The 26,001-nt window shown below is 39.1% G+C and overlaps 1 protein-coding gene across 2 annotated transcripts; it reads left to right on the top strand.

Moving 5' to 3' along the window:
- Nucleotides 1–3,239: 3,239 nt before the first annotated feature.
- On the top strand, nt 3,240–21,209 carry LOC122968844 (long-chain fatty acid transport protein 6). 2 transcript variants are annotated; one of them, XM_044334341.1, is made up of 10 exons: nt 3,240–3,880; nt 7,393–7,596; nt 10,051–10,209; nt 11,555–11,679; nt 15,111–15,305; nt 16,449–16,539; nt 16,655–16,853; nt 17,277–17,374; nt 18,861–18,991; nt 19,083–21,209. In XM_044334341.1, exons 1-10 carry the CDS (start codon nt 3,403–3,405, stop codon nt 19,257–19,259), a joined length of 1,857 nt encoding a protein of 618 aa, XP_044190276.1. In that variant the 5' UTR covers nt 3,240–3,402; the 3' UTR covers nt 19,260–21,209. The 2 variants fall into 2 exon arrangements, with proteins under 2 accessions (XP_044190276.1, XP_044190278.1); XM_044334343.1 differs by lacking the exon at nt 10,051–10,209.
- The last annotated feature ends 4,792 nt before the right edge of the window (nt 21,210–26,001 follow it).

Here is a 26,001-nt window from a genome sequence, read left to right as displayed (position 1 = left end):
ATCTTCTAATGGCCAGTATGAACAGGAGGAATGATTACAGCAAGAAAAACATGTTTCACTGTTCATTTAGACTGTTGAGTTAAGACAGACTTGAAAAACTGTGAACCCACCCTTTAAGTATGTTCCAATATGAGTGTTGTGTGGGAGTTTTTTCAGTAAGCTATATTTTCTAACTACAACAACAACAGCAGAGAGTTTCTCTTAATGTTTTAGAAATTGTTTCCCTGATTTGGGTTACAATGTCTTTTGGTTGACTTGTTTGAGTTTAAACAATGTTTAAATTGACTGTGCTGTGTTACAGGGAAGTAGTAATACTAACAAGAATGAGGTGGTGTAATTGGTTATTAAACGTAAATGATTGAATCTTAACATTATGAAATTTGTTTTTCAATCAACATCCACATAATAATCCTTTCTATGTATGTTGTTGGATGTGAACTGTATATATATTATATTTATATGTTTGGCAGAGGTGGGGGTAGGGAAGTGAGATAAGTTGTGGGAAGGGTTTGTGAGGAAAATCTACTGCAGGTCATCCAGAGCAGCAACAGCCATCTTGTTCATGTATTGATGCCAGAAGTGCCACTTCTTCTTTTTTTCTTGTTTTTCAAGAGGAGACTACATTTTTATTTCACTGTGAATGGTGAATTCTGAAGCAAACTAGTCCTTATTCCAAAGCAACATAATCAGCTGAGACAGCTTACCTGAAGCTGGATGCTTTGGACAAACAGGCACCATATCTCCTCTGGGGCCTTATTTTCCTGCTGCATCCAGCCCTGCTCTTTCAGGAGCTACTTCTTCTCCAGCTCTTCGTTTTCCGCTTACAGCTACAGAGTCTTCCTCCTCCTCCAGCTCTGAGTCACTCATGGTTGGCCTGCAGTTCTTTGTTGACGCTCTTCTCTCCATTTTGAAGAACTCTTCCTTCAGAGGGAGCTGCTTCTCCAGCATCAGCTCCTTGGCAGCCTTCTGGAATCTGTTCTCTCTGGCTACCAGCTCCTGTTGGAAGCTCTCTTCTTTCAAAGAGAGCTTTGTTCTGAAGTGGAGCTCCTTCAAGGACAGCTTTTTTGAAGCTCTCTTGTTTGGTGGCCAGCTCCTCCGTGAAGTGCTTCTTCTCAGCAGCCAGCTCTCTTTTGAAGCTCCTCTCTAGAGTGTCACATTCCATTTTCCTCATGTCCTTGCTCCAGTTCACAACTTCTGGTTGTTTGTGGGCTTCCAGAGATCTGTCCACCTTCCTGAGGTCCCTCTCTTTGTCTTACAGCTGGTCCTTGGGGAGGCTCTACTGATTCTGCAGCATCTCCTGCATTTTGTTCTGCTCTCTTTCTAGTCTTCTCCAATGGTTTCCATTCCTTCAACATGCAGTTCTCCTTCCTCTCAGCCTGAACACTGGCCTCCATGGAGAGGAGCAGTCTTTGTCTTTTTGGTTCTCCTGGCACTTTTTCTCAAACTCTTCAGTCAATGTAGCTGCGTCCTACTACTAGTGAGATCTGTTTGTTCTTCTTGCACCTCCTTTAAAGTCTGTTTGCACTGTTTACTGTTCATTCTCTTGGATGTTTGAGCTTCCACTAATTTGTGACATTACAACTAGTTTGGAGCCCATTGTGGTTCAGAATGCAACTTAAGAGAGTGTGATGTGGTAACTTGAAGAATGGACCTCACAGTGAAGTATTTTGACACATTATTATTCAAAGCAGAGTATTTTTATGTATCTTAAAACATGTCATTTATTGTTACCCCTGCTATGCTGAGGATAATTTTTCAATTTGAGCATAAAAAAACATGAGTGGAAATGCTGGAAATTTGCTGGAAAAGTCTAAATATTGCAACAAAAAAAGTATGCCTGGATGAGGTGGAAAGTTGATTTATAGCTCAACTATTAATGTTCACAGAACAGTAGTGGATGGGAACGCACATTAATTTGCATTTTCTTGTATCAATTTTCTGAAATTTCAATTGAAATTTGGACTACGTTTGGATGGAAACCTGGCTACTGACAAAGAGGCAATCAATTGAATATCCAGGAGAGCTGGGAGGCTGGAATGACAACAGAGAGGACAGTGGACTCTCCGTATTAAAACCACCTGTCTAAGATGTTGTTAAGGACTGTGGAGGAGGGACATCCATCACATGAGTGTCTTATTAATCACAGTCTCTCCACCTGTCTCTCTTTGATTCCATAGGGAATACAACAGTAAGGGACAGGTTCACAGTTTTTCAAGTCTGTCTTGAAACAACAGTCAGGAGCCAAAATGAACAGTGAAACATGTTTTTCTTGCTGTAATCATTCCTCCTGTTCATACTGACCATTAGAAGATCCCTTCATAATGTACTTACAATGGAAGTGATGGGGAACAAAATCCACATTACTCCTGTGCAAAAATGTATTTAAAAGTTTATCTGAAGCTAATATGAAGCTTCAGTGTCCAAATGAGTCAAATCAAGTAGATATCTTTCAATGTTACAGTGTTTTTAGCGCCAAAGTCCCTCTTTTGTTACTATACTTCCACCACAGCTCAACAGGGAAACACTGTCCGAGGAAACACAAATAGGGAATTTGATGCTAAAAAGACTGTAAATGTGTCAGATATCCACTTGATATGACTAACTCAGACTGCTGAAGCCTCATATAAGCTTCACATCAACTTTTAAAAATGACTGTGTGGACACACTGTGGATTTTGGCCCCTATCACCAGTATGAACAGAAGGAATGATTACAGAGAGGAAACCTCTTTCACTGTTCATATGGACACCTGACTGCTGTTTTGAGACACACTTGAAAAATTGTGAAATTATCCTTTAATTAGGTATTTAATTACATTTATTTTTATATTGTTGTTTGGGTGTTTTTCACTTTGTGGGTATTTATTTCCTGCACTTTGATAATGACTGTTGGTTGACTGTCATTTCCATGTTCATATGAATGAATAAATTGAACCTATTAGCCAAATACACAACTAAGGACTAAGGCAAGTTACAACAAGGCTTACTGTTTCAATGGTTCAGATTAGGGTTCTTAACAGGTCATTCACAACAGGCTATCAAAGCAACAGGTAGAGGCAGGCGGTCAAAGGGTCATTTACAATATTTTTTGCATCCAGCATCTTCTTGATTTGTAGACGTGTGTTCTGGACATTTTTGCTAATCATTTACTAGAAACCTGGTAGAGGGCAATCAATCAATTTTCGGGTCCATATAACACCTAGGAGCGGCCCTGTCAGATCTACAGACTGTTCATCTCCCTGCTCATAGCTCATTGGCTGTCACTCGGCTGCTGTGAGATTGCATAGGCTAATGTGCAGGCTATCGCTGACTGCAGGTTTCTAAGGCATGCGCGACTGCAGCCTATTATCTCAAGTTCTGAAGCAGTCTTCAAGTGAGGAGTAGCCTAGTGTTTTTACGTCAAGATGATAACTCTGGTGTTTACCAGCCTTTTAGCAGGATTTCTGGCTCTTTTTCTCTACCAGAGAATGACTTATCCCTTCTTCTGGGTGGATTTGATTTATTACTTAAAACTCCGGAGGTACGGGAAGACGTTGCGGGCTCGTATGCAGCAAGGAATCATCACATACCTCGACTGCTTTCTCCACCAAGCGAAGAAGAACCCGAACAAACCCTTCATTATCTTCGAAAACCAGAGCCTGACATACCAGGATGTGGACAGGAGAAGTAACCAGTTTGCGAACGCGTTCAGGACGGAGGGCTCTTTGAAACAAGGAGACATTGTTGCTGTGTTGATGTGCAACGAACCGGACTTTATCTGTGTGTGGTTGGGACTGTGTAAACTTGGCTGTGAAGTCGCGTTTCTCAACGTCAACATTAAAGCCAAATCTCTGCTTCACTGCTTTCACAGTTGTGGAGCCAAGACGCTGGTTGTTGGCGCAGGTATTGCACGTCTCCTCTCACGTTTCTGTACAGTCTGAGAAATTGCTTTAACTGAGGTAAACTGTATCCACCCTGCTTCATTGTGCTTTGATTCATGAAGCCTGACTCGGTCAGTACCTTTCTGAGGTGGTTAAAGAAATGTCTACAGTTCTCCTGCAGCCACTCCCCATCAATGGGAAATGGGAGTGGTTGCAATTTACACACATTAAGATCCACGTAAGAACCCATGGTTCTAAAATAGAATGATAAGGCTGACTGTTGCCTCAGCAGGGCCACACAAATACTCTCTCAGGCCTTGAATTCACCCCTTTAAGTTTGGGGTCCCACAATATGCACAGAACACAGTTTACTTCTTGTTGGATATTTAAATGTACAATGTGTTTTAATACACTTTGATATAAAATACATCGACAAGATAGCTTTCATACTTCAAGTCTAATTTATAACAACTCTTTTTCAAAGGACTTTTGTTGTGTTAACATCATGTCAGCAGAATGGGAAGAGATAAGAGATGACCTGCCATTATTCCTCCTTATGCCCCCCTTCAGAGTTTTATATTATAATTATTATTATTATTATCATTGGATTATTGTTATTGATGCATCAATGTGTCAGCAGTATTATAGTAAAAGTATATCATTTACTCAATTATATACTTTTTGGCAGCTTATCTATAATAATTATCTTTTTGAATATGATCATACATTTTGTATGTAAAATCTTAACTTAGAGTGAGTGAGTAACTGTCACATAGTGTAAATATAGTGGAGAAAAAATACAATATTTCCCTCTAAAATGTAAGAATACTAGCACCTCAAAATTGCATTTAAGTACACTTGAGTCATTGTAATTAGTTACTTTCCCCCACTGGAACATAGACATTGTAAAGGATGTAAATATAGAGCATATTAATGAGAATGATGAAGAACAGAACACTGTACAGTTTAATAAATCTGCTGTATTGTTATATATTTATAGTAGTTAGTTAACAGGTAAACCCAGGAACAAACAAACCATGTAGAGCCACTTTTAATCTGTTGAATTGATTTTTTTTTCAGATGTAGTGGTGAAACAATTAATTAGTCATTCAACAGAAGATTAATCAGCTACAATTTTAATTAGCGATTAAGTGATTTAGTTATTTATCAAGCAAAGATGCTAGAAGATCTGCTGCTTTTCTATTTGTTGTATCATTGGAAATAACAAAACAATTTGAAGTTGTCACTTTGGGTTCTGGGAAATGGTGACAGGCACTTTTGTTTATGATTTCTAGACTAAACAATTCATAAACAAAAAGCAATAGATAAACTGATAATGAAAATAATTGTTAGTTGCAGACCAATTAAGATTGACAGCTTTTGCAGCCAATGGTTTGTTGAGAGTCTGAAGTTTGTTTGATATCTCAGCGTGCAGAAATTCCCAATATCTCCAATTCAGATACAACTGGGAAGTTTATAAACTATTTTCTCACACTGCCATAACATGGTTATGGTTCCCATAAACAGTTTTATAACTCAAGACCAAAACAAGATTAAAAGTGTGTACCCTGGACTATAACTGAGGATTTTGGGCTTTTGTTAACCCCTGAATTTCTGGACTTAAAGGACAGGTTCAGAAGTTTTCAAGTGTGTCTTAAAACAACAGTCAGGAGCCCAAATGAACAGTGAAACATGTTTTTCTTGCTGTAATCATTCCTCCTGTTCATACTGACCATTAGAAGATCCCTTCATAATGCACTTACAATGGAAGTGATGGGGGACAAAATCCACAGTCCTCCTTCTGTGTAAAAATGTATTATAAGTTTATCATCCAAATGAGTCAAATCAAGTAAATATCTTTCAGTGTTACAGTCTTTTTAGTGCCAAAGTTCCTCTTTTTGTTACTTTACTTCCACCACACTTACAGGGAAACACTGTCTGAGGAAACACAAAGAGGGAATTTGATGCTAAACAGACTGTAAATGTGTCAGATATCCACTTGATATGACTAACTCAGACTGATGAAGGCTCATATGGGCACCTGACTGTTGTTTTAAGACAGACCTGAAAAAATGTGAACCTGTCCTTTAACTTGTTTTATGTAAATATTATCCACAGTGGACGAGATTTTATTTCACAAAATCTCCAATGAGATGAGAAGTACTGTGTGTTTGAGATGCAGCAGTTTTAACATTATTTTCTGTCCTCTATTGTATAGTAAGAGTTTTTTTTTAAAGACAGGCCCTCATGATGGAAGTTTCCTAACATGTGAAATGCTATCAGTCACACTGATAGGTGACAGGTAAGGAGCAAAGTACCATGCCATGACAGCTATAAGTTTGAAAGGTATGCAGCCCTGAATCAGAATGATATGATTATATTGACTTTTTACCTACATTCTTGAAGTGTCATGGTCTGTCAATGATCGTGAAAGGTGTTATCTTGACTGCAACCTCAACCTAAGACACATTATCATGCAGGGACGTGCAGAGGATGTAAGAGGGGCAGGGGCCCCAAATTCATCATTAAATAAATATATGCCTGGAATGACTACTTTTGCAACACTGTTAAAGGGATATTAAAATGTATGTATTTAAAAGAAACCCATGACTGAGGTTGGTTCAGACACTGCTGCATGATAATTAATGATACATGCAAAGAAATGAAGTGTATTTCAGCAAAATTCTCCTTACATGTTAACCAGCTCAACTCTTACCTGTCGCCCGCTGACTGACATCCTCGCTTGAGCAGAGGCTCTACTGCTGACAAAGATGCACTTCCTCTCTCACCTCCATATTCATCTCTTACCACCTCTCCATAGAAGGCATACTGTAACTGCTTCAGTAATGACAGGCAATAAGAAGATGCTGATACTGTATGGCTAAGATACTATTACTATGTGCCAACAAATTAGTTCAATATAATTCACATATCATATTATACTGAGGCTCGGAAGACATCATGCATTTAAGCCACAATTCTGAAATGCAACATATGCGTTTTAGATAAGGTGGTTTATAATGATTTAACAGTGTTGTATTATTTAACAGCACATTGGCTGCTTGTTACAGAAGGGAGGGAAACGTGTTTCTTAAAGGGGAATTATACTATGCTTTTCCATGTTTTCAGTCATACAAATAATGTTATGATGTTGGATGTTAAACTGTTACACATGTTAAAAGTGGCCGGCCTGTCTAATAATGAGATAAAGTTATCCCTGTTAGCAAAAAGCACTGCTGGGTTTATAAAAGGGCACTTTCTCTCCAAGAGGCCAAATGAGCAGGTGCTCAAGCCCCCTTTGAGGTCAGTCTATGCACATGCCTATTATTGTGTGTGTGTGTGTGTGTGTGTGTGTGTGTGTAGAGGAGGACAAAATAACAGGAACACCTTACAGTACAATTCAATGTGGTGCAACAACACCACTACCACAGCCTCTAAAATGAGCGTAGAGATGGTTCAACAGCTCTGTCTACATTCTTACTTACTAGGTTTATGAGGAAGCAATTAGATGACTCATTGTGTTGGTTTATCCAGATTTGGTGCGTTTGGTGGAGGAGGTGCTGCCTGACCTGAAGAATGACAACATGGCTGTGTGGGTGGCGGATCACTCATCATCCTCTGAGGGTTTCAACAGTTTACTCGATAAGGTGGAGCGCATGTCTGGAGAAAACTTAAGCGACCTTCCTAAAGTTGACATCATGTCAAACTTCCTCTTCATCTTTACTTCAGGCACCACAGGTACTGCATGAGCGTTGTATTCTTACAGATGGCCAGCCACCTTACACTGCACAAACATCACACGTCCAAACTACTCTATTCAACACATTATTGTGTTTATTAAAAAAATGTATTGTACGTATGTATTATTGTATTAATATAAAAAAACAGAGGAAGCACTACTTAGATCTATGATATGATATATGACTTTATTGTCACACTGAAATTCATTTTGCAAGGGCAAGGCAACTTTATTTGTATAGCACATTTGAGGGCAATTCAAAGTGCTTTACAGAAAATAGAATAAAAAGAATATTGTAGCAAGAACAAGTCAAGTTATTAAATAAACCCACCGATGTGACGATAATATAATAACTATTAAAGCAATGAAATTAAAAGTGTCCTCAGGTAGTTTCATTTGAGAGGGTGACACACGGATTAAACATACGGTTACACATATGACACTTTTCATAACACATCATACATATCACGTCATATCCTCTGGATTCAGATCTCAATTACCAGCACACTGATCTTGGTAAGCAACAGGATAGACTAAGGTACAAAAGAAGTCTTCAGTTTGTTGTGTTTAAATTGAGGGACAATTAGAGGGCAGAATTTGGTATTTTCGTTCAGCAGGGAGTCAGAAGAGATACTGTTAGCAAGTCTGAGCATGCTCTTGTTGTGAGCTACTTGAAAGGAGTGTGCCACAGGTTGGCCAATAATCTTTGCTCAAATTCAGATTTGTATAGCTTAGTTTTATTAATAATATTAATAATAATCTTTATTTCTAAGTTTCACAGATTGGCTGCTGAACCAGGCTGTACTGCAGTAGAGCATGACACTCTGAGTAACTGATTTAAAAAAACAGAAACATGATCTGGCTACTGGCTCCAAAAGATCTGAGTCTATGAAGAATGTAAATGTGCTGCTGTATCTTACAAATAAATTCTGCATGAGGAGTCCACGACAGGGTGGCGTCTATCATAACGCCACCCAGGTATTTATATGAAGAGGATATCTGACTGTGATAAAAAACAAAGTGTCCACAAGTAAGGCAAAGGAATCCCTTACAAACATTTTATTAAAAAACAGACCAGTGTGTGCCAACAGCTCAACCAAACACACACACACACACACACACACACACACACACACACTATTTGAAGCACAGGCTTCATCATACAAGAGACTGCCTCCCACATTATACTACAGTCAATGAATGGACACTGTGACAGTAATAGTAATGAAATCATAGTAAATATGAACAATACATAACAAATAAAAGTAAAGTTCATTAGTTTCATTCATTAGTTTACTTCAGTTTATGTTTAGATACCAAAACTAATGACATTCCTATCAGCCTCAGCTGTACCTAGTGTTTAGTGCTATTTAGCAAATTAGCTAAAATGGTAAATGAAGATGGTGAACATGGAACTACAACATTTATACCTACTGAACATCAGCATGCCAACATTGTTATTGCTAGTATGTTGGTTAGCTCAACATTTAGCTCAAAGCACTGCTGTCTCCATAAGTACAGTCTCCATTTGTTATGGGTGCAGTTAAAAGATGAAATGCAGTAAAAGTGATAAATAAAATTTTGCCCAACTCCACTATGCTTCAGAACAGCAGTGGAATCACAAAACCATTTCAGAGGTTAAAATGTGCTGTGCTAGCACATGCAGAAGTAACTTCTAACTAAGTAACTAACTACACTACAAATTAAAGGATTTGGCTGGTGATCATCTACACCTTTTGCACTGTCAACAAATCTCATGTTTGGACCCAAATCAACAATGAACTGATCTACTAACAAGTATTGTGTGTATCCACAGCCTGATATATCTTATTCCTCTGTGCCGTAGAGCTCTGTTGTTGTCTATTAACTATTAAAAACACATCAGTAAGCCATACCGCTGCACTAGATAACATGTTCCATCACCCCTGAAGACACTGGTTACTGCAACTTGTTTAGAAATGGCTAAACAATGATATGGATAAGATAGCAACCAGTCACTTGCTTGTTGTGCTGCATATCACAACCTCTTGACTTTGTACTGAAGTTCTTTGAGAAATTTATAATGTAATACAAAGTCAAGGTTGTGATATGCAGCACAACAAGCTAACTGAGCTGTAAATAGAACCACATTTACAGGGTCTTTGGAGCCGTTTCTAAACAAGCTAAACAAGCTACAGTAACCACTGTCTTCAGGGTGAAGGAACATGTCACCCAGTGCAGTGGTGCGACTCACTGATGTGTTTTTAATAGTTTTTGGACAACAATGCAGGTCTACAGCACAAAGGAATAAGATACATCAGGTTTTGGACACACACACAATACTTACTCGTAGATCAGTCCATTGTTGGTTCGGTTCAGCAAAGACTTGTTTACAATAAAAAAAAAAATCGTCAGCCAGATCCTTTAACTACATGTGGACCATCTCTGCAGTAACTGGTGCCATTCTCTTACAGGTCTCTCTAAGGCAGCCCGTGTAGGTCATCTTAAAGCCATTATGAGTATGGCTTTCTTTCAGATGTGTGGAGCCACATCTGATGACATCATCTACATCACTCTTCCTCTTTACCACATGTCTGCTTCACTGTTAGGGATCGGTGGATGCATACACCTTGGTAAGAACAGCTGTACTGTAGTCAATGTAGAATTTAAACTGAGGCTTTGGAGCACACTTCCCAGAGGCACTCGCTTTACCCCCATTGTCCACCACACAGAATCCCGTTCCACCTCAACCGACTGTCACGCTATAGTTATTGATAACTGGTATGTAATTCATATTTTTCTCCGTATTTCATAAGTTATTTACCTTGTCTTGACATACATATAGCAATTTTTTTTTTTGTTCATGTCACTGTCCTCCGAGTTCTGTGAAGCAGCAGAAGCACAAGCACACAAGCACAATTCTCGAATCATCTCCTAATACATAATTTTCAAGACGTTTGGAAAGAACTCTTGACAAACAACTATCAGTTTGACCAGTACTTAATGCAGTTTGTCTGGAAACATTACTGTAACGACAAAACCCCTGTCCAGAAGTCATTGCCCCTGGCTTCTGTTCACCAAGAAATAGTTCCAGCATGTAACTCCCCCTAAAAAACTAAAAATATAACTTTTTGTGTACATTAAACAAACAAGATACAACATGTAAATCAGTAAGATTGAGAGGTGTTGGTAAGTGTATTTTTGAATTTTCGACAGAGTCAGACTGTTTCCCCTGCTTCCAGTCTGATATGCTAAGCTAGGCAGATTACATTCTAACTGCTCCAAACTTAACACAGACATGAGACCAATATCGATTTTCTCATCCAACTCAGAAAGAAAGAGAATTAGTGTATTTTCAAAAATGCTGAACTATATTGTACCTTTAAGGATTATAACTGCAAAATATATTTTTCTTCTTATAGCTGTTTGAGTTGGAAAACACACCCCATCCCCTGATGGCTGGGTCAACATAACCATTTTCCTTTTGAAGTATCAGGTCTAACTATGAGCCAGTGCAAAAACAAAGCTCAGATTTAGTTTTGCAGCTTTTACTGTTTCTTCCTCATATAATTATTTGTTTGGTCGCAGTGACTGTCCTTCAGCGAGCTGTGCTTTCCCACACATTAACTGCAGCTTAGAGACTGTGGAAGCATATGATCCTGACAAACACACAATTCCTGGAAGATTTTCCATTTATATTCAGCACATTGTGAGATCCAGGGCAAATGCTGGAGGAAACCAACATAACCACGGATATCCTTTTTATAGGCCTATAAGGAATTCTCACTTCCTCATATACCAGGAGAACAGGCCGAAACAAACTAGAGGACTTTTCTCACTACAGCTCCTTCTATGAATAATTTATATTGTCACTGTTAGACATATAGTATGAATGATAAGCCAGTAGTATTCCCCGGCATATAACCTTACACTACTTACTGTTTCCATCTTCTCTCTGTCTTTTCCTTTGGATCACAGGTGCAACATGTGTCTTAAAAAAGAAGTTTTCTGCCAGTCAGTTTTGGAAGGACTGTGTGAAATACAATGTGACTGTGGTGCAGTACATAGGAGAGCTCTGTCGATACCTGGTAAACCAACCCATGGTAAAACGATATTTAAAATCACTTTCTTCATTCTAAATTAGAACATTTTAGACTTGAATTTGCAGCACAAGTTCTAATCACAGCAGTGACCCCTAGAGACCTCATTGTTCATTATAGTCAGTGATAATGATGCCACAAAAGAATTGTTTGAGCATTATGGTGCTCAGTAAATATCATGGAATCTGCTCTATGTACTATGTACTATGTGTTTCTTGTGTGGACACAAGAAGTGTCCTGATGGTGGTGCAAGAGATAAGGTCTAGGTGTCCTCGGGGGACCATGAATATTAGTGATAGATTGATGTGGCCTTATAAAGCTTTGGGGCTTTTTTTCCTGTTTGTGCCAAAAAATATGCGGTATCGTGTCACTGAATGCAGCAAACACAGTAATTGATCATATGGTGATATGATGGCAGATTTTATAGTTTCAATTGCATATGTGTATATATAACCCTTAATTTGAATGTAGTGATCTTCCTGTTCAGCTAAAGAAGGGCTGCAGAAAATGTATCTGTATGTATGTCCTATTTTGCAATAAATTGCAATAATTTTTTTAAAATTTATTTTCAATCAATATTTAATTTGTATTAGTTCAATTAAATATAACTTTATTCATAAAACCAAACACAAATAAAAATAACAAAGCTCTTAAAACTAGATTGTAGACCAACTAGACCAAAACTGGATCTCTAATACATTGCATTTAACAAAACTATACCTCTACCTCTATACCACAGCAACAGTCCATTTTGGGTTTCTTCATGTAGTTTTCATTCATGGTATGTAAGTATGTGACAGGTACTTCATATGAGTGGAAAGGTGATGTATTGTGATTGAGACACATTTGCAGAATGATGATGATTTATTAAAATATTACCTCATCATAAGAGTAGCCTATTCTCTAATTTATTGGCTGGCCTCCTGTGCTAGCCACTTTCTCCCGGTTCTAATTGTAATGCCTGCAGAGGAGACAATGGTGTTGGTTGAGTCTCTATAAAGTAGCACCTCTCTGCCTCCAGTGATCTGTCATGCCAGTGAAAGGAAGCTGCAGCTTGTTGGTGTGCCCATATAGGGCAATGCAAGTTAGGCTCTTTGGTAGGCCCAGCCACCTGCAAAGTAACTGGCTGTCCACGATGGTCATTGGAACTTCATATATCAGCGTTTGCCAGAGAAGTCTCGGCAGGATACTGTGCTGATAAATCCATGCCTTGACCATCCTGGAAGTCCTGATTTATCCACTGCTCATAACCATGCTTTTAGCTCTGTTGACTTGACCACCACAGCATCTCTGAGGGTGCAATCAAAGATATTCCCCAGGCTCTTCACAGGCTTCTCAGACACCAGTGGAATTTGGACTCCTCCCAAAGAGAAGCGATGCTTGTCAGACACTCTTCCCTTCCTCAGGACCAAGGACCTGGATTTGACTGGCTTGTAACTCGTTCTTGCCCAAGTAATGAGCCTTTACGGTCCTTGGAGGAGCCATCAGCATCCTGGCACTGATGCTGTGACAGTCAGGTCATCTATGAAGGCTCTGATTGACGTGTGCCAGATCTGGACAGGGGGCCCCTACATTCCACTTCTGCTGCCTTGACAAGCATGTTCATCGCCAAGGCAAACAAAGACACTAATTTGGTACAACCAATGATAATGCCTTTCTCTAGGTGATGCCACGCAGATGTTGAATCCCAAACTGAAACTATTGTATTAGTCCAGTAGTAGTAGTCTTTGATCCTCTCTGGAACATGGTATCTTGTCAGCACTGTTGCCTCAAGATCAAGTGGAATGGATCCATAGGCATTAGCAAATTCCAGCCAAACGACTGCCAGGTCTCCTCTATTTTCCCTTGCTTCACAGATCAACTAGGTAACCACTCCTGTGTACTCTATACAGCCCAGTATGCCTGGGACTTCTCTCTTCTGCACTGCGGTGTCAATGTACAAATCCCTCAGGAGGTACACTGTCAGGCAATTAGCAAGAATCTTGAAAAAGACTTTGCCTTCCTCACTGAGGAGGCAGATGGTGGGGAACTGTGTGATGTCACTTGCGTTCTCCTCCTTTGGTATCCAGACACCTTCTGCGTGTCTCCACTACTTGGCTACCTTCCCCCTCCGCTATACTACCCTGATGAGTCTCCACAATATCTCCAGGAGTCTCGCGCAGTGCTTGTACGCTTTGTATGGCACTTCACTTGGCCCTGGAGATGAGTTAGTCCGACTGACTGTATTCCTGACTTCTGCCAGGGTGGGCTCCTTGATGTTAAACAGGATCAAGGGTTCAGGTGGTGTAATTAGTTCTTTGCAAGTCTTCCAGGTGAAGTCTTCCTCTCTCCTACTGTCGCTGTCGCTAAGATGTAGATTGATGTCTTCTTCTGGGCATGCAAGGGTCCTGCTCCACCTCTGCTCAAGCAGCTCTTCAGTGAATCAAACCCTTACTTACCCTTCTCCTGTGCCACTCAGGGCATTGGAGGGAGATGAACTTCCATATTAGAATGTACTGAAGCTCTGTGAGGGCTGGTCTGTCCTCCTGTCTTGCCTTCCTCTACTGGTGTTTTAGAGACTTCAACTCTTTCCTAAGCTGGGTGATCTTGACCTCTCACTGATTAGGCATAGCTATGTTGTTACTGGCTTTTGGTTGTTTGAAAGCAAATCTCTCAGCGCCAATGCTGATAATCAGGTCACACATCAACTGGAGTCATTGATCCACTTCCCCCCTTGATGATACTTTGAGGACAGTATCAACATCCTCATCAAAGTGGTGCCCCTCAGTCTCCTTGTTTGCGGCAGGCCACAAGATCTGGCAATGTTCAGATGCTGCTAGGTGCAGCATGTGGAGCTCAGAGATTCTGGACACGGTGGGGTGGCTTCAGCCCCTGCTCCTCCTCCATCATCAGGTGCAGTGCAGTGCTGTCGCTCCACTTGCTTCCTCCTGGTGCAGCCCATCTTGGTCTGGTGGATTCTCACACCTTTCAGGTTCTTGCAAATTTTACCACAAAAACAGGGTCACTTGGCTCACTTGTCTTGAGCACAATATATAACATAGTTCAGCATCAAAAGTTAACCGTCTAACCATTGATATATTGATGAAACATGGAAATATTGTGCTTCACAGGGTGAAGCATGTGTTGGTGCCTTGTCTGCCCATCACCAATGACTAAACAGCAGATCAGATTGAAGATTTCTCATCATTAGAGAGCTTTGTACTTATTGAGAACTATGTTTTCACTTTTACAGATCTCTTAGCAGTTTCCCCAGCTTCCAGTCATTATGCAAAGCTATGCGAAACACATCGAAGACAGGACACACAGAGATGCATGTGATAATCATGTCTAGCATGTGACACCTGACTCTAGATAAGCTAGTGCATAAGCATATTTCCCAAAATCTTGGAGTGCTTGAATTCTGCTTTTTAATCCAAGCTTTTTCCTGCCTAAAGGTTCCAGAGGAGAGAGCTCACAGTGTTCGGCTAGCAGCAGGAAGTGGTCTCAGGTCAGATGTGTGGAAGGAATTTGTCAAACGCTTTGGGAGGATCAAGATCAGGGAGGGTTACGGCTTGACCGAAGCCAGCATCGGCTTCCTCAACTACACAGATGAAGTGGGACCAATTGGGAGAGCGAGCTACTTCAACAAGGTCAGGAATAAAACATTTCCTCACATTTCCTCCTCATCAAACATATTGGAAACCACTTTTCCCCATTTTTAAAGTTTGCCTCAAAAGGTCTACTGACTGTAAAATGATGACAGAATCACATTTCCTACATGGCAGAATATTATGTTTCAAGGTCAGTTTACCAGAAATGGTTATCTCAGTTTGAAAGATATGTACATTGATGCACTAAAGAAAAGATTATATTTAGTGCATTATAGGAAATGTAAGATTCAGTGTTTTTGGAGTACTCCAGTTGAAGATAATAAAGCCATTTGCAGGTCCATTACCTATATGCTTCTCTGAAAAACGCCTTCAGAGGCTTAGGGATCCCACTCTGTTAGAACAAAGAGCCTAAACATGATTGGATAATGGGTTTATGTACATTTATTTCAAATGATACAATTAAAACAATTTAGAACAAATAGATGACATTTATTCCCTTCTGTGATTTCCCCCCTTTTTTCCTTACAGTGGCTTTTTCATAGCTGATTACAGGGAAATCTCCATAAGCTCTTGTACATTTCATGGCTGGAACCAGCTTGGCTCTTTTTTCTCTATGTGGCTGTTCAGAGTAGTCCTTATTGATGTAGATAGATGTATCAGTTGCTTGTTTTTGAGTCTGAGTAGCTTGATTACATTCAGCCTATGTTTTCTATTGTCTGACATGTATTTCCCATTCCTGTGGGCTCCACTATGTTCACCAGCTAGACTGAGTCTGTTTGCCGTTTAGTGCTGGGTATGTAGTGTATAGTGGGTTTATCAGAGCTCTGTCACTGGTCACAAAATATCTGCCTGCTGTTGCTGGAAATGATCTTGATGAGAGCGCTGAGACTGAACCAAACAGTAAAACTGTGTGATGCAAAACCACAACAACAGCTGAAAAACGCTAAAGCTCAGCAGGACTGTAGAGATGGTAATAATTCACTGTGGGTTCAACAGTGCAAGTAACTCTTTTTCATGCAAAATAATTTAATTCATTGTTTAATATACAAATACTGATTAGGTAAGTTTTAATGTACACGATAACGGTTAAAGTTACTGAAAAGCATCTCCTTCTAATATGACCTATTAACTGGTAAAGCAGTGGCTAATCAAGTCACAACTATTGTCAATCTTCTATTTCAGCTTTCTATGTCATTTGAGCTCTTGAGATATGACACACAAACATACGAGCCGGTACGAACAGACTGCGGAAGATGTTTACGAGCACAAATAGGTAAATTAAACACATGACTGACTCCTTTAACATGAAAGTCATTTCGTCTTCAGCACATAGCTGTATGTACAGAAGAAAAGATGACATGTCCACTAAATGTCCATCCTGTGTGCAGGAGAGCCAGGTATCCTGGTAGCACCTCTGACAGCTATGAACCAGTTCCTGGGCTATGCTGGGAACAAAGTCCAGTCTGAGAAGAAGCTGGTAAGGGATGTGTTCAAGGTTGGCGACGTCTACTTCAACACTGGAGACCTCCTGCTTCATGACCACAGGGACTTTCTGTACTTCCGGGACCGCATCGGAGACACCTTCAGGTACCTTCAGGTTACTGTCTGTATGATTAGAACTTGTGCTGCAACTTGACAAACATTGGTGTCATATAGAGCAGAAACCCTGTCCCAATGTTATCTAACTGAGATTTGTCAACATCTATCTAATGTCTCATGAATGTGTCTTATAATATTGTATAGTACATATGTGGAATGACGAGGCAAAATGTATCATGTATTCCACTGTACATGATCTATTTTAAAGTGTAGTGTAAACCAGTTCAATAGTGTCCTCTGGTGTCCAAGAAGGTTCATGAAATATTTCCATCATACCAGACAGCTAATGTGAAATATCTTTGACACATATTTGTTATACATAAGGATTACATGTACTGTTTGTGTGTATGTATGTATATATGTGTTTGTTCTCAGGTACAGTATAATTGCATCTAACACTGTGTCCTACAGATGGAAAGGAGAGAATGTTTCCACTACAGAGGTCTCAGAGGTTTTAGGTCATCTTGATTTTATCCAGGAGGTCAATGTCTATGGTGTCACCGTACCAGGTCTGTTGACACTGTGATTTCTAAAGCTGTATAACCATAGATATACAAATGTAGATACCACATTGGGTGTTGCTAGTCATTGTATCATCACAGCTGCCTTATTGGTCTGGGGTAGTTGCCCCTCTGAATGCTAGCAAGTATATTGTGGGAAGGGGTCTATCTGCTCTTACAGCATCATAACTCACTGAATTGTCAATCAATAATTTTTCCAGCAGTTTGTGTTGTTACAAAATACTAGACATGTACAGTATGTGAAATACAGAATACTTTGAACTTTGTTGATCATAAATGAAGGTTTTCATACCAAAATACTGCAAAGTAACAGTAGGCTGATATTACTACAATAAATTTAATTTGAGCCTACATTTTTTAATTATTCTAGAAGTTCATTGTTTTCATATTGCATTGATATATGCTACTGTGATGATTTAAAAAATAGAATAGAGACTCAATACTTATTTATTTAATGTTTATTTGTAGAGGGACAATTATATAGCATGAATTAATGCCACATACCACAGCATTTATAGCCTAAGCTAGTCTGCAATGCCCATCCCTAGATAGGCCTATAAAATACACAAAACTCAACAATAAAATACATGTAGAACTGCACAAAATGCAACAATACATATATGCACATTAAAGCACAAAACTCAAGAAAAGAAAATACATACAAAACAGCACAAGACACGAATATAAACAATTTACATATAATGACAAAGTATCATCATGTATCACTGATCACTACATGACTGATCTTTTTTTTTTTTAAAAAAATGTCAAATGTCAGTGCATGTCAACATGCTTCACAATTCTGTTTTAATGATATTCATATTTTCACATACTCTACTAATGTTTCCTACACTATTAACGTCAATTATGTAAACAGTGAGTTATATCATTGTTTACAGTGTCTGTGGTGCAGATTGCAGGGAAGTGTGCGTCGGATGCACCCGTGACACACTTCAATACCAGATGGGATCAGAGAGAATGCATTATCATACATTCTAGGTGGGGATGTTGGAGGCTGTGACAATTGTGGCCAATCATATTCACTAGTTTAGTTCCTTTAAACACAGGGCTTTCCCTGTTATGATGCACTGACAGCTTGGGAATCCTGCAGATTGTGTAGAAATTTAAGAGCGTTCAAACACTCTTAACTTCTTCTTCATTGATTGTTGTCAGGAAACAAGGCCCTTATTTGTGACTGACTGAGGCTAAGGCTCATGGGTAGCATAGCATTTAGAGCCGTCTGCCAAAGTCCTGTGTTTCTGTGTTAAAGAACATTTAGAAAACTTAAAATGGGAACAAATACCTCTGTAACCATTGTTGCCTTCTAATTCACAGCTCTGCTGCATGTTGCACCTGAAAGCCTCCATACTGCTATATCATAGACAAATCAAAGTATGAGAATGGAGGTACTGTGGGTAGTTTGCCCTTGTTTATTTCAGTCTGACTGTGGTCTTTTTCCAATCTGTGTAAGCAGGATATGAAGGTCGAGTAGGCATGGCTGCTATCGTCTTCAAACAGGATCACAAATTAAATGGCCCAAAACTCTACAGCCATTTAGTAAAAACACTCCCTGCGTATGCCTGGCCATGGTTTCTCAGAATACAGGTAGGTCACACAGGTTTTCATCACCTTCAGTATGTTTTCTTAAAAGTGACAATATAGAGTTTTTCACTTGTATCCCTCCCTGTGTTTTCAGACCTCTCTGGATGTGACAGAGACCTTCAAGCAGCAGAAGGTGAAGCTGGTCAATCAGGGATTTAACCCAGAGATCACCCAGGATCCTCTCTATTTCCTAGATATCTCTCAGAAGGACTATATTCTCCTGACAGTATCTGTTTATCAAGACATTGTGTCTGGAAAAATCAAACTATAAACACTGTAGGACAACTGGACAGTTAATGCAGTAATGAGTACTGAGAGGCAACAGTGGATCTTAAGATAAGCTAAAGATCCATCTAAATCCATATAAAGGCTACATTTCCAGTCATTTGGATTTAAAACCGTGATGGTGGATGGATAGATAGATGAAGAGACCTCTTTAAAATAAAGTTTTATCTACCTACCTTTACATATGTCAATGAGTTGTGACCAGTTCAACCAAAGACTGGTTCTTTATTCTCAGTTTGATTTATTTGAATTATTATTGTTATTATTAATTGAATTATGTTGGCCCGAGGACGTGAAATTGTCCAATAATTCGCAAGAAGTTAAACTGTTTTTTTTTCCTGCTTTCCTATCCTGTTAAACATTCCAAACACCCTCAGATTTATCTCGTGTGTAGACAGTTCAACCATGACAAATCATGGCATTAAGCCTCAGCTGGTCGAAAACTAGTAACTCCGTTCAGTATATTCTTTTATTTAGTGTCTGACTTATATTGTGAATCAGGATTTAAATTATCAGGAGTTTAGCCAAATTTGGGTGAAAAATCTCTTACTTTACACCATAAATTCTCCAATAGTGGCCGGGCTCACTGTATGTTTTACAAGCCTGCAGAAATTCAGAGAAAAAGTAGGCCTTTGATGCCCTGAAAAATAGCATATATTTTTTTCACATCATGTTAGATGTCATATAAAGTGGGTCTTCCCGACCCTGCTGCATCAGACTGTACAGCAGCAGGTTGCAGTGTGAGTCTGGACACTTACCACAACTCAGTTTCTCACTGCTGGCTGTTTCATTCTTGGCTGTTCCTGGTCTCTCGGACACCAAGCACACCCGTGATTATAAGGTTGTGCTCTGTCACATGTGTGTGGATACATATTATAAACCTCATCAATCTCAAAACTAGCATTATGATCCATGTTTATTATTAAATTTGACCTATCTTGGCCACTCGCCCTTATCTGACGTCTTGAGCCTTCCAGTGGCTAAAGACGGGATGATCACTTGCTTTTGTAGTAGGCTTTTAATTTGACAACAAATTGACAAATTGATGCTTAACAGCATCACAAAAAAATAGAAGAAGCACCTAGAAATAATTGTTGAATGAAAACACTATGTCATGAAAAGAGAAACTGTAGATATTTGCTAATTTGATAATATAAATGAATTTGATATGAAGGCTGCTTCAGAAATAATATACCAAGTAAGCTATTCAAACAATGGAATTCAAATATTTTATATTTTCAACATTGTTGAAAATTATGTTTTATATCAAGTTTTTAGTCCAGTTCCTATTTTGTGATTAAACTCACTTTTTTCTCAGTTTTCTTTTTAATCTCTTTGTTAAACAGCCTTACATGAACATGCATCCGTTGAAGAATGGTGCAGTCTCATCCAAAATAATGAAAGAATGAAAAATGAGTGTCGCAATGTGAACACATCAGCACAGATCAGCAGCCAGAGTCAGATGGTGTGAGGGATTTTAAACAGTTGATTTGTACAATGAGGTAAAATTGGTCATTTTTTAAATTATTTTTTTAGTTTCCTGAAGGTGGCGCTATAGCAACTGTCCAACTTTGAAGCTGTAAAAACTTAACATAGCACTTGTAACATTCGAGTAAATACTCACATATAATGTGTGACCTGGTGGAAATTCCAATTAAAAAATCTCCATTTCAACTTGAATTTCACCTTTTTTATACCATCTTTTGACTTTGATGTGATTAATTATTCAATTGAATTTTGATATCTATCTATGAAAGAACAGTAAAAACTGGCCGACAAGACTTAGACTGTCAGCACTTCTGTTAAAATCATCCCTAATAACAGAGGTAATATTTTCATATTTATGTACATTTCATTTGTTAATAGACATTGAAGATTAATTGCTGTAGTGTAATGTACTGAAATTTTGACAAAAATAAACTTTTAATTCATGGCACATCTTTTGTCTGTAAAATATGAACTCTCTACTGCAAGGTTGTCCTGAACCAACAGAGTCTTGTAGACCATCACACCATATTTCACCCTTCCAGGGAGGAGAGCCTGAGTCGTTATGAGGTGGGGGGCATATCTCGAACTTTGAGCTACTTAAAAATAACAATGTCCTGACATCTCTGATGGAGCTCAGGATTCATCCATAAGTTCAGCTTTATTACAAACAATTCCACTGTATTAACCTGGAATCGGTATGTAACAGCTGATCTGTGTAGGTGTGTAACAGAACATGAATCACCGTCGGATCCTAACCGGTGTTACCACTGCTGTGCCGCGTGCGTAAATGCGCACACCCTCTTCTCTTCTTAAGTTTAGAGAAGTACTTGTCGTTGCAGCTGCTGTGTGATGCTGCAGCCAGCTGTGACAAACAGACAGCTATGGATAACAAACAAAACATCAGCAAGCTTACTGATGTTTCTGTGAAATCCTGGATACATTCAGTGAAACCTGAACGACATTATTGTTAGATTCAGACAATCTGTTCAGACCTGCCTGTGTCACACTAATAACTGTATAGCTGACATTTCAGTAGATAGAGTCGTGGCTCTATCCACTAATCAGAAGACCGGCGTTCGATCCCCGGCACCTTGCATGGCAGCCTCTGCCATCAGCGTATTGTGAAAGTGGCATGCTTTGAGTGGTCGGAAGACTAGAAAGGCGCTATATAAATACATTCCATTTATCCATTTACCAAAGATGCGAAATACTAGAGAAGTAAAAGAAGCTAAAAACATGAAAGAGAGCTGTGTGTGTGCGCACCTCTGCTAATTACAGACGCGCAATTTGAGGCTTTTGTGTTCTCTGCAGTTTTCATTATGGACCAATCTGTGTGTTGGTCCATGTAGAGAAAAGCCCGCAACACTGGAAACCTCTCCGCTCACCCATTCAGACACAAAACAAGGACAAATTGCACTCAGCTGCAGAACTTTATGGGTGTGTTTTCGCCGTCATATCATTCGCGCAAAATCTTTTGTGAATCGGACCTTGAGGCAGTGCAGATAGCGGCTGCAAATGATGCGCAATTCATGATGCTATCAGCGGCCTCAGTGTCAATGAACAATAAAACACGTGAAAGTCAAAACTCAACGCTAAAATGTATTATTTTTGTTCATGAAGTCAACTTTCTGTCATTAGGAAAAAGAAACACAATGACTGTGTTGTATGTAACAGTGTGTAAATCAATACAAATATCGCTCTCTGGATGATCTGAAGCAGGTGTTTCATCCTTTATGTTAACGAGTGTTACGTACGTCACTGTCAGTTGATGTCTTCTTGTGAGAATTCTCCTCAGCTCTACTGAGAGATTTAGCTCACAAGTAAACTTCATCACATCACATGGAACCTTGCATGTGCTACAAAGCTGTCTAAAAAGAAGCACCTCAGTGATGCTGTCAAAGATCCAAATTTGAATGTTTAATTAAAAATCTGAGTCACTTCCTTTGTTAAGGGGAAAGCTGTGGGTAAAATAGGCAGACTCGTGATATAACATTATGTTATATATACAGTTGATAAATAGATCTATGAGGGAAGCAGCTCTCTATGATGCTTTAAAAACTGCACAGTCACACCAGTTTTTTAAGATGGGATGAGTCAGTCATTGATGCAGCTACATGCTAATTCTAGACAGAAGGCTACATCCTTAAGGACAGAAGATAGCACATTGGTTGACCTCTTCATGTGTGACATTGAATCTATCCAGGATGGTTAGAACGTGTTGTTTTTCCTCCTCCTGTGACAATGACAGTGAAAGGGCAGAGGGTGCAGGATGTTCAACATGTTAAATACTTAGTGTGATTGTTGATAGCAATCTAACCTTCAAAAAGCAAATGATTAAAATCTCAAATACAAAGATATGCTACGTCAGTAAACTCCACCCAGGAACTACAGATGGAAATGAGCTTCTAGTTCTATCTGGTACAATAAATGTCTTTGTTAAATTAACACAAAATAAATCAAATGTTTGAGTGAATGAAAATATAAAGACATGCGTGCAGATCATCAGTTATTGAGACAGTGTCTTCAGGTATGTCTCAGTAAGGAATCAAATGCTGTACAGCTTCTGTGAGCTTGAAAAATAAACACACTGATTTCGGATGTGGAGCCCCTGCAGCCCACCTTGCCCAGTTGATAATCCAGCCTTGAAAGTCAGCATTAGAGCAGTTTCAAGTAAGTCTGAAGTGACATCATCTTCCAGCATCAGTGAAGCTTTTAGGAAAATGGATTCTGCCACATTCTGCTGAAGATTCTCAAACTGTTTGATCAGCGTCAAATCATCTCACATCGAGAAAAAGTATTCATGTCAACATTACTTTGGGAGGAGTGATGCTCAGGTCATATCATTTGACATTTGACCTCAAGAGCATCAAGGCACATTACATATGTACACTGACCTGGTGTTAACATGGAGGAACAGCTGGTTGTCTTCTCTCACTCTGATGAACATCAAATTCAAAACTTATTCAAATTTGAGGAAGAGTGCTGCACAGAGGCAGATTCACATTGTGAGGTGAGTTAATTCTCTGTTAATGTTCAAAGAAATGTTCTGTTTGTTCAGCCCAGCATTTATCTGATGATGAACAGAAAGCTCTGATTCAGATTCTTTATTCTGCAGGACAATCTTACTTTGTAGATTCAGTGAATCAGTCTGATTCACCTTCATGCTTCAATTATTGAACAAGTTGTCTTTTAATGCCACCTACTGTGGTGAACTTTGAATTCATTACTGCTACATCATGACTTAAACAAGAAAAATGCAGCAGGCATCAAACTAAACTCCATGATTGTAATCAAAGTATATTCAAGAATCAAAGATGCTATAACAATAAACAAGCTAACTCTATTTCCACTGTGTCGCCTTTGGATTTTCATTAAGCTGCCTTCTCTTCTTTGATCTTACTGCTGTAGCTATAATTACAGTATGAACCATGTGTCAGGTTCTGCTCCAAGTTTACATTAAAAATGATTAATAAACCCAAACTAAACTGGAAATATAAAATGAAACTAAACTTTATACACATGTGATTGATGCGTAAAGCAGTGTATGCATTCACTTTCTCACAATACTCAAGAAATAATGGTAGGAATGATTGCTGAACGTTTTATTTTTTATAATTCTATAAAAATGTCAAAATAAATAGTATAAATACTGGCTGCAAATGTTTATATGGTTGCTATGGGTTACATATTTATATATTGGATGACATCATTTCATTCTGAGAGTCAGAGAGAGAGAAACATCACAGAAAGAACTGACTTCAGAAACCATCTCCAGAGCTCCGACGGACCAAACACTGACCTCAGTTCAACTCTTTGACTGATTCAACATGAAAAAGGTGGGAGTATTTAAATCCTTTTTCAAGCCTCCTGTCTTTCCTGCGATGCCTCCTCTGTTGGTTTGGTTCTCAGCTGTTGACTGGAAAGCCAGAAAAGACTGACTAGTGCAGTGACAATATGCCATGAACATTTGGAGTGGAAGAATATACTAACATTACATCCTGCATGATGAGGAATTTAAGATAACATACCAACTTCAGTAGTATTCTACAATTTCTATAACATTTTGATATCAAACTAAATTAATTTGGAATTTGTGTTTCACCAAAAGGATGTGATCCTCTGTGACTGTGGGCCCTGGGTCGGCAGCCCCAACTGCCCCCCTATAAAACACAGTATTGCCAGCAACTCAACCATTTTACCCTAAATGCACCTTTTCATAAAAAGGAAATCAAGATCAATAGCTCTTAATCCACCCCTCAAAGTCTGTAATGATTGGATAGATGAAATGAAAGTGAGATGTCTTGGTACATTTAATCACTTTTGTGGAGGTATACAATGAGCAGCGAGTGTCACATTGAGGTATAATACAGTATCTGTATCTAAAAAAATCTCTCCTTATGTTACTGGATTGAATCGATTCAAAATTCGAGTTTTTGATAAGTGTCTGATGAATGATTAGTTATTATTGTGCCCAGATATTTGACTGCTTTTCCCTACAGAAATACCACCTTTCAAAGTAAATTGACAGTCACCATGAGTAGTAAGAGAAACATCTAGTTTGGAGACTGTTTCAAAATTGTTTAAGTTTGTTGTAAAGTTGTGTTTTATCAAGAAGAAGAAGAAGAAGAAGAAGAAGGTAATATTATTCCCTGATAGTACTGTAAGGCTGCACCAACAATTATTTTCGTTGTATCCTGACCGACTGAATGTGTAGTTAGATGATATCATGAATGAGGTTGACGATGCTGTGCCTCAATTTGAAGTCACAGTCATCGATCCTGCTGCTGTATGATGGTTATTCAATAAACTCAAAGGGCCGAATTTGACATACAAACGATTGTGGGCCATAAACAACATCGGTAGACCTATTGATGGTTCTGCTGAACCTTTGGGCCACAGCTACATTTTGTCATCAAGCGTTGGCTTTGTGGCCCCCACTTATTTGTCGTGTTTGAGCAGCGTATGAATATAGGACCAAAACGAAGAGAAATGTGTGTTCAGGGGAATAAAACACTTTATAAAACCTTTTCTAAAATCCTGACACCGTTTTAAGAACTAAATGACTGCATACAAGCAAATGTAGGAGACTGGGTTTATAGTAACGTTGTCTAGGCTGTCAAGGTTCAACTAGACCGAGTCCCACCTATCCAGTCTTCGGGAGGCTTCGTTGCTCACGTGGTTTTCCCGAAGTCAGTCCGGGCGCTCCCGGTAGTGGGAGGGGTCACCATCGTGGTCACCAC

Source organism: Thunnus albacares, chromosome 18 (assembly GCF_914725855.1).
Source record: "Thunnus albacares chromosome 18, fThuAlb1.1, whole genome shotgun sequence".
Taxonomy (NCBI): Eukaryota; Metazoa; Chordata; class Actinopteri; order Scombriformes; family Scombridae; genus Thunnus; species Thunnus albacares.
This window is presented reverse-complemented; position numbering and strand designations above follow the sequence as displayed.

Excerpts from the sequence above, each read along its gene's own strand:
- LOC122968844 (XM_044334341.1), top strand. The coding sequence starts at position 3,403 with ATGATAACTCTGGTGTTTACCAGCCTTTTAGCAGGATTTCTGGCTCTT. Across the intron at positions 7,597-10,050 it reads CTTTACTTCAGGCACCACAG|GTCTCTCTAAGGCAGCCCGT; the intron begins GTACTGCATGAG and ends ATTCTCTTACAG. Across the intron at positions 16,540-16,654 it reads ATGTTTACGAGCACAAATAG|GAGAGCCAGGTATCCTGGTA; the intron begins GTAAATTAAACA and ends TCCTGTGTGCAG.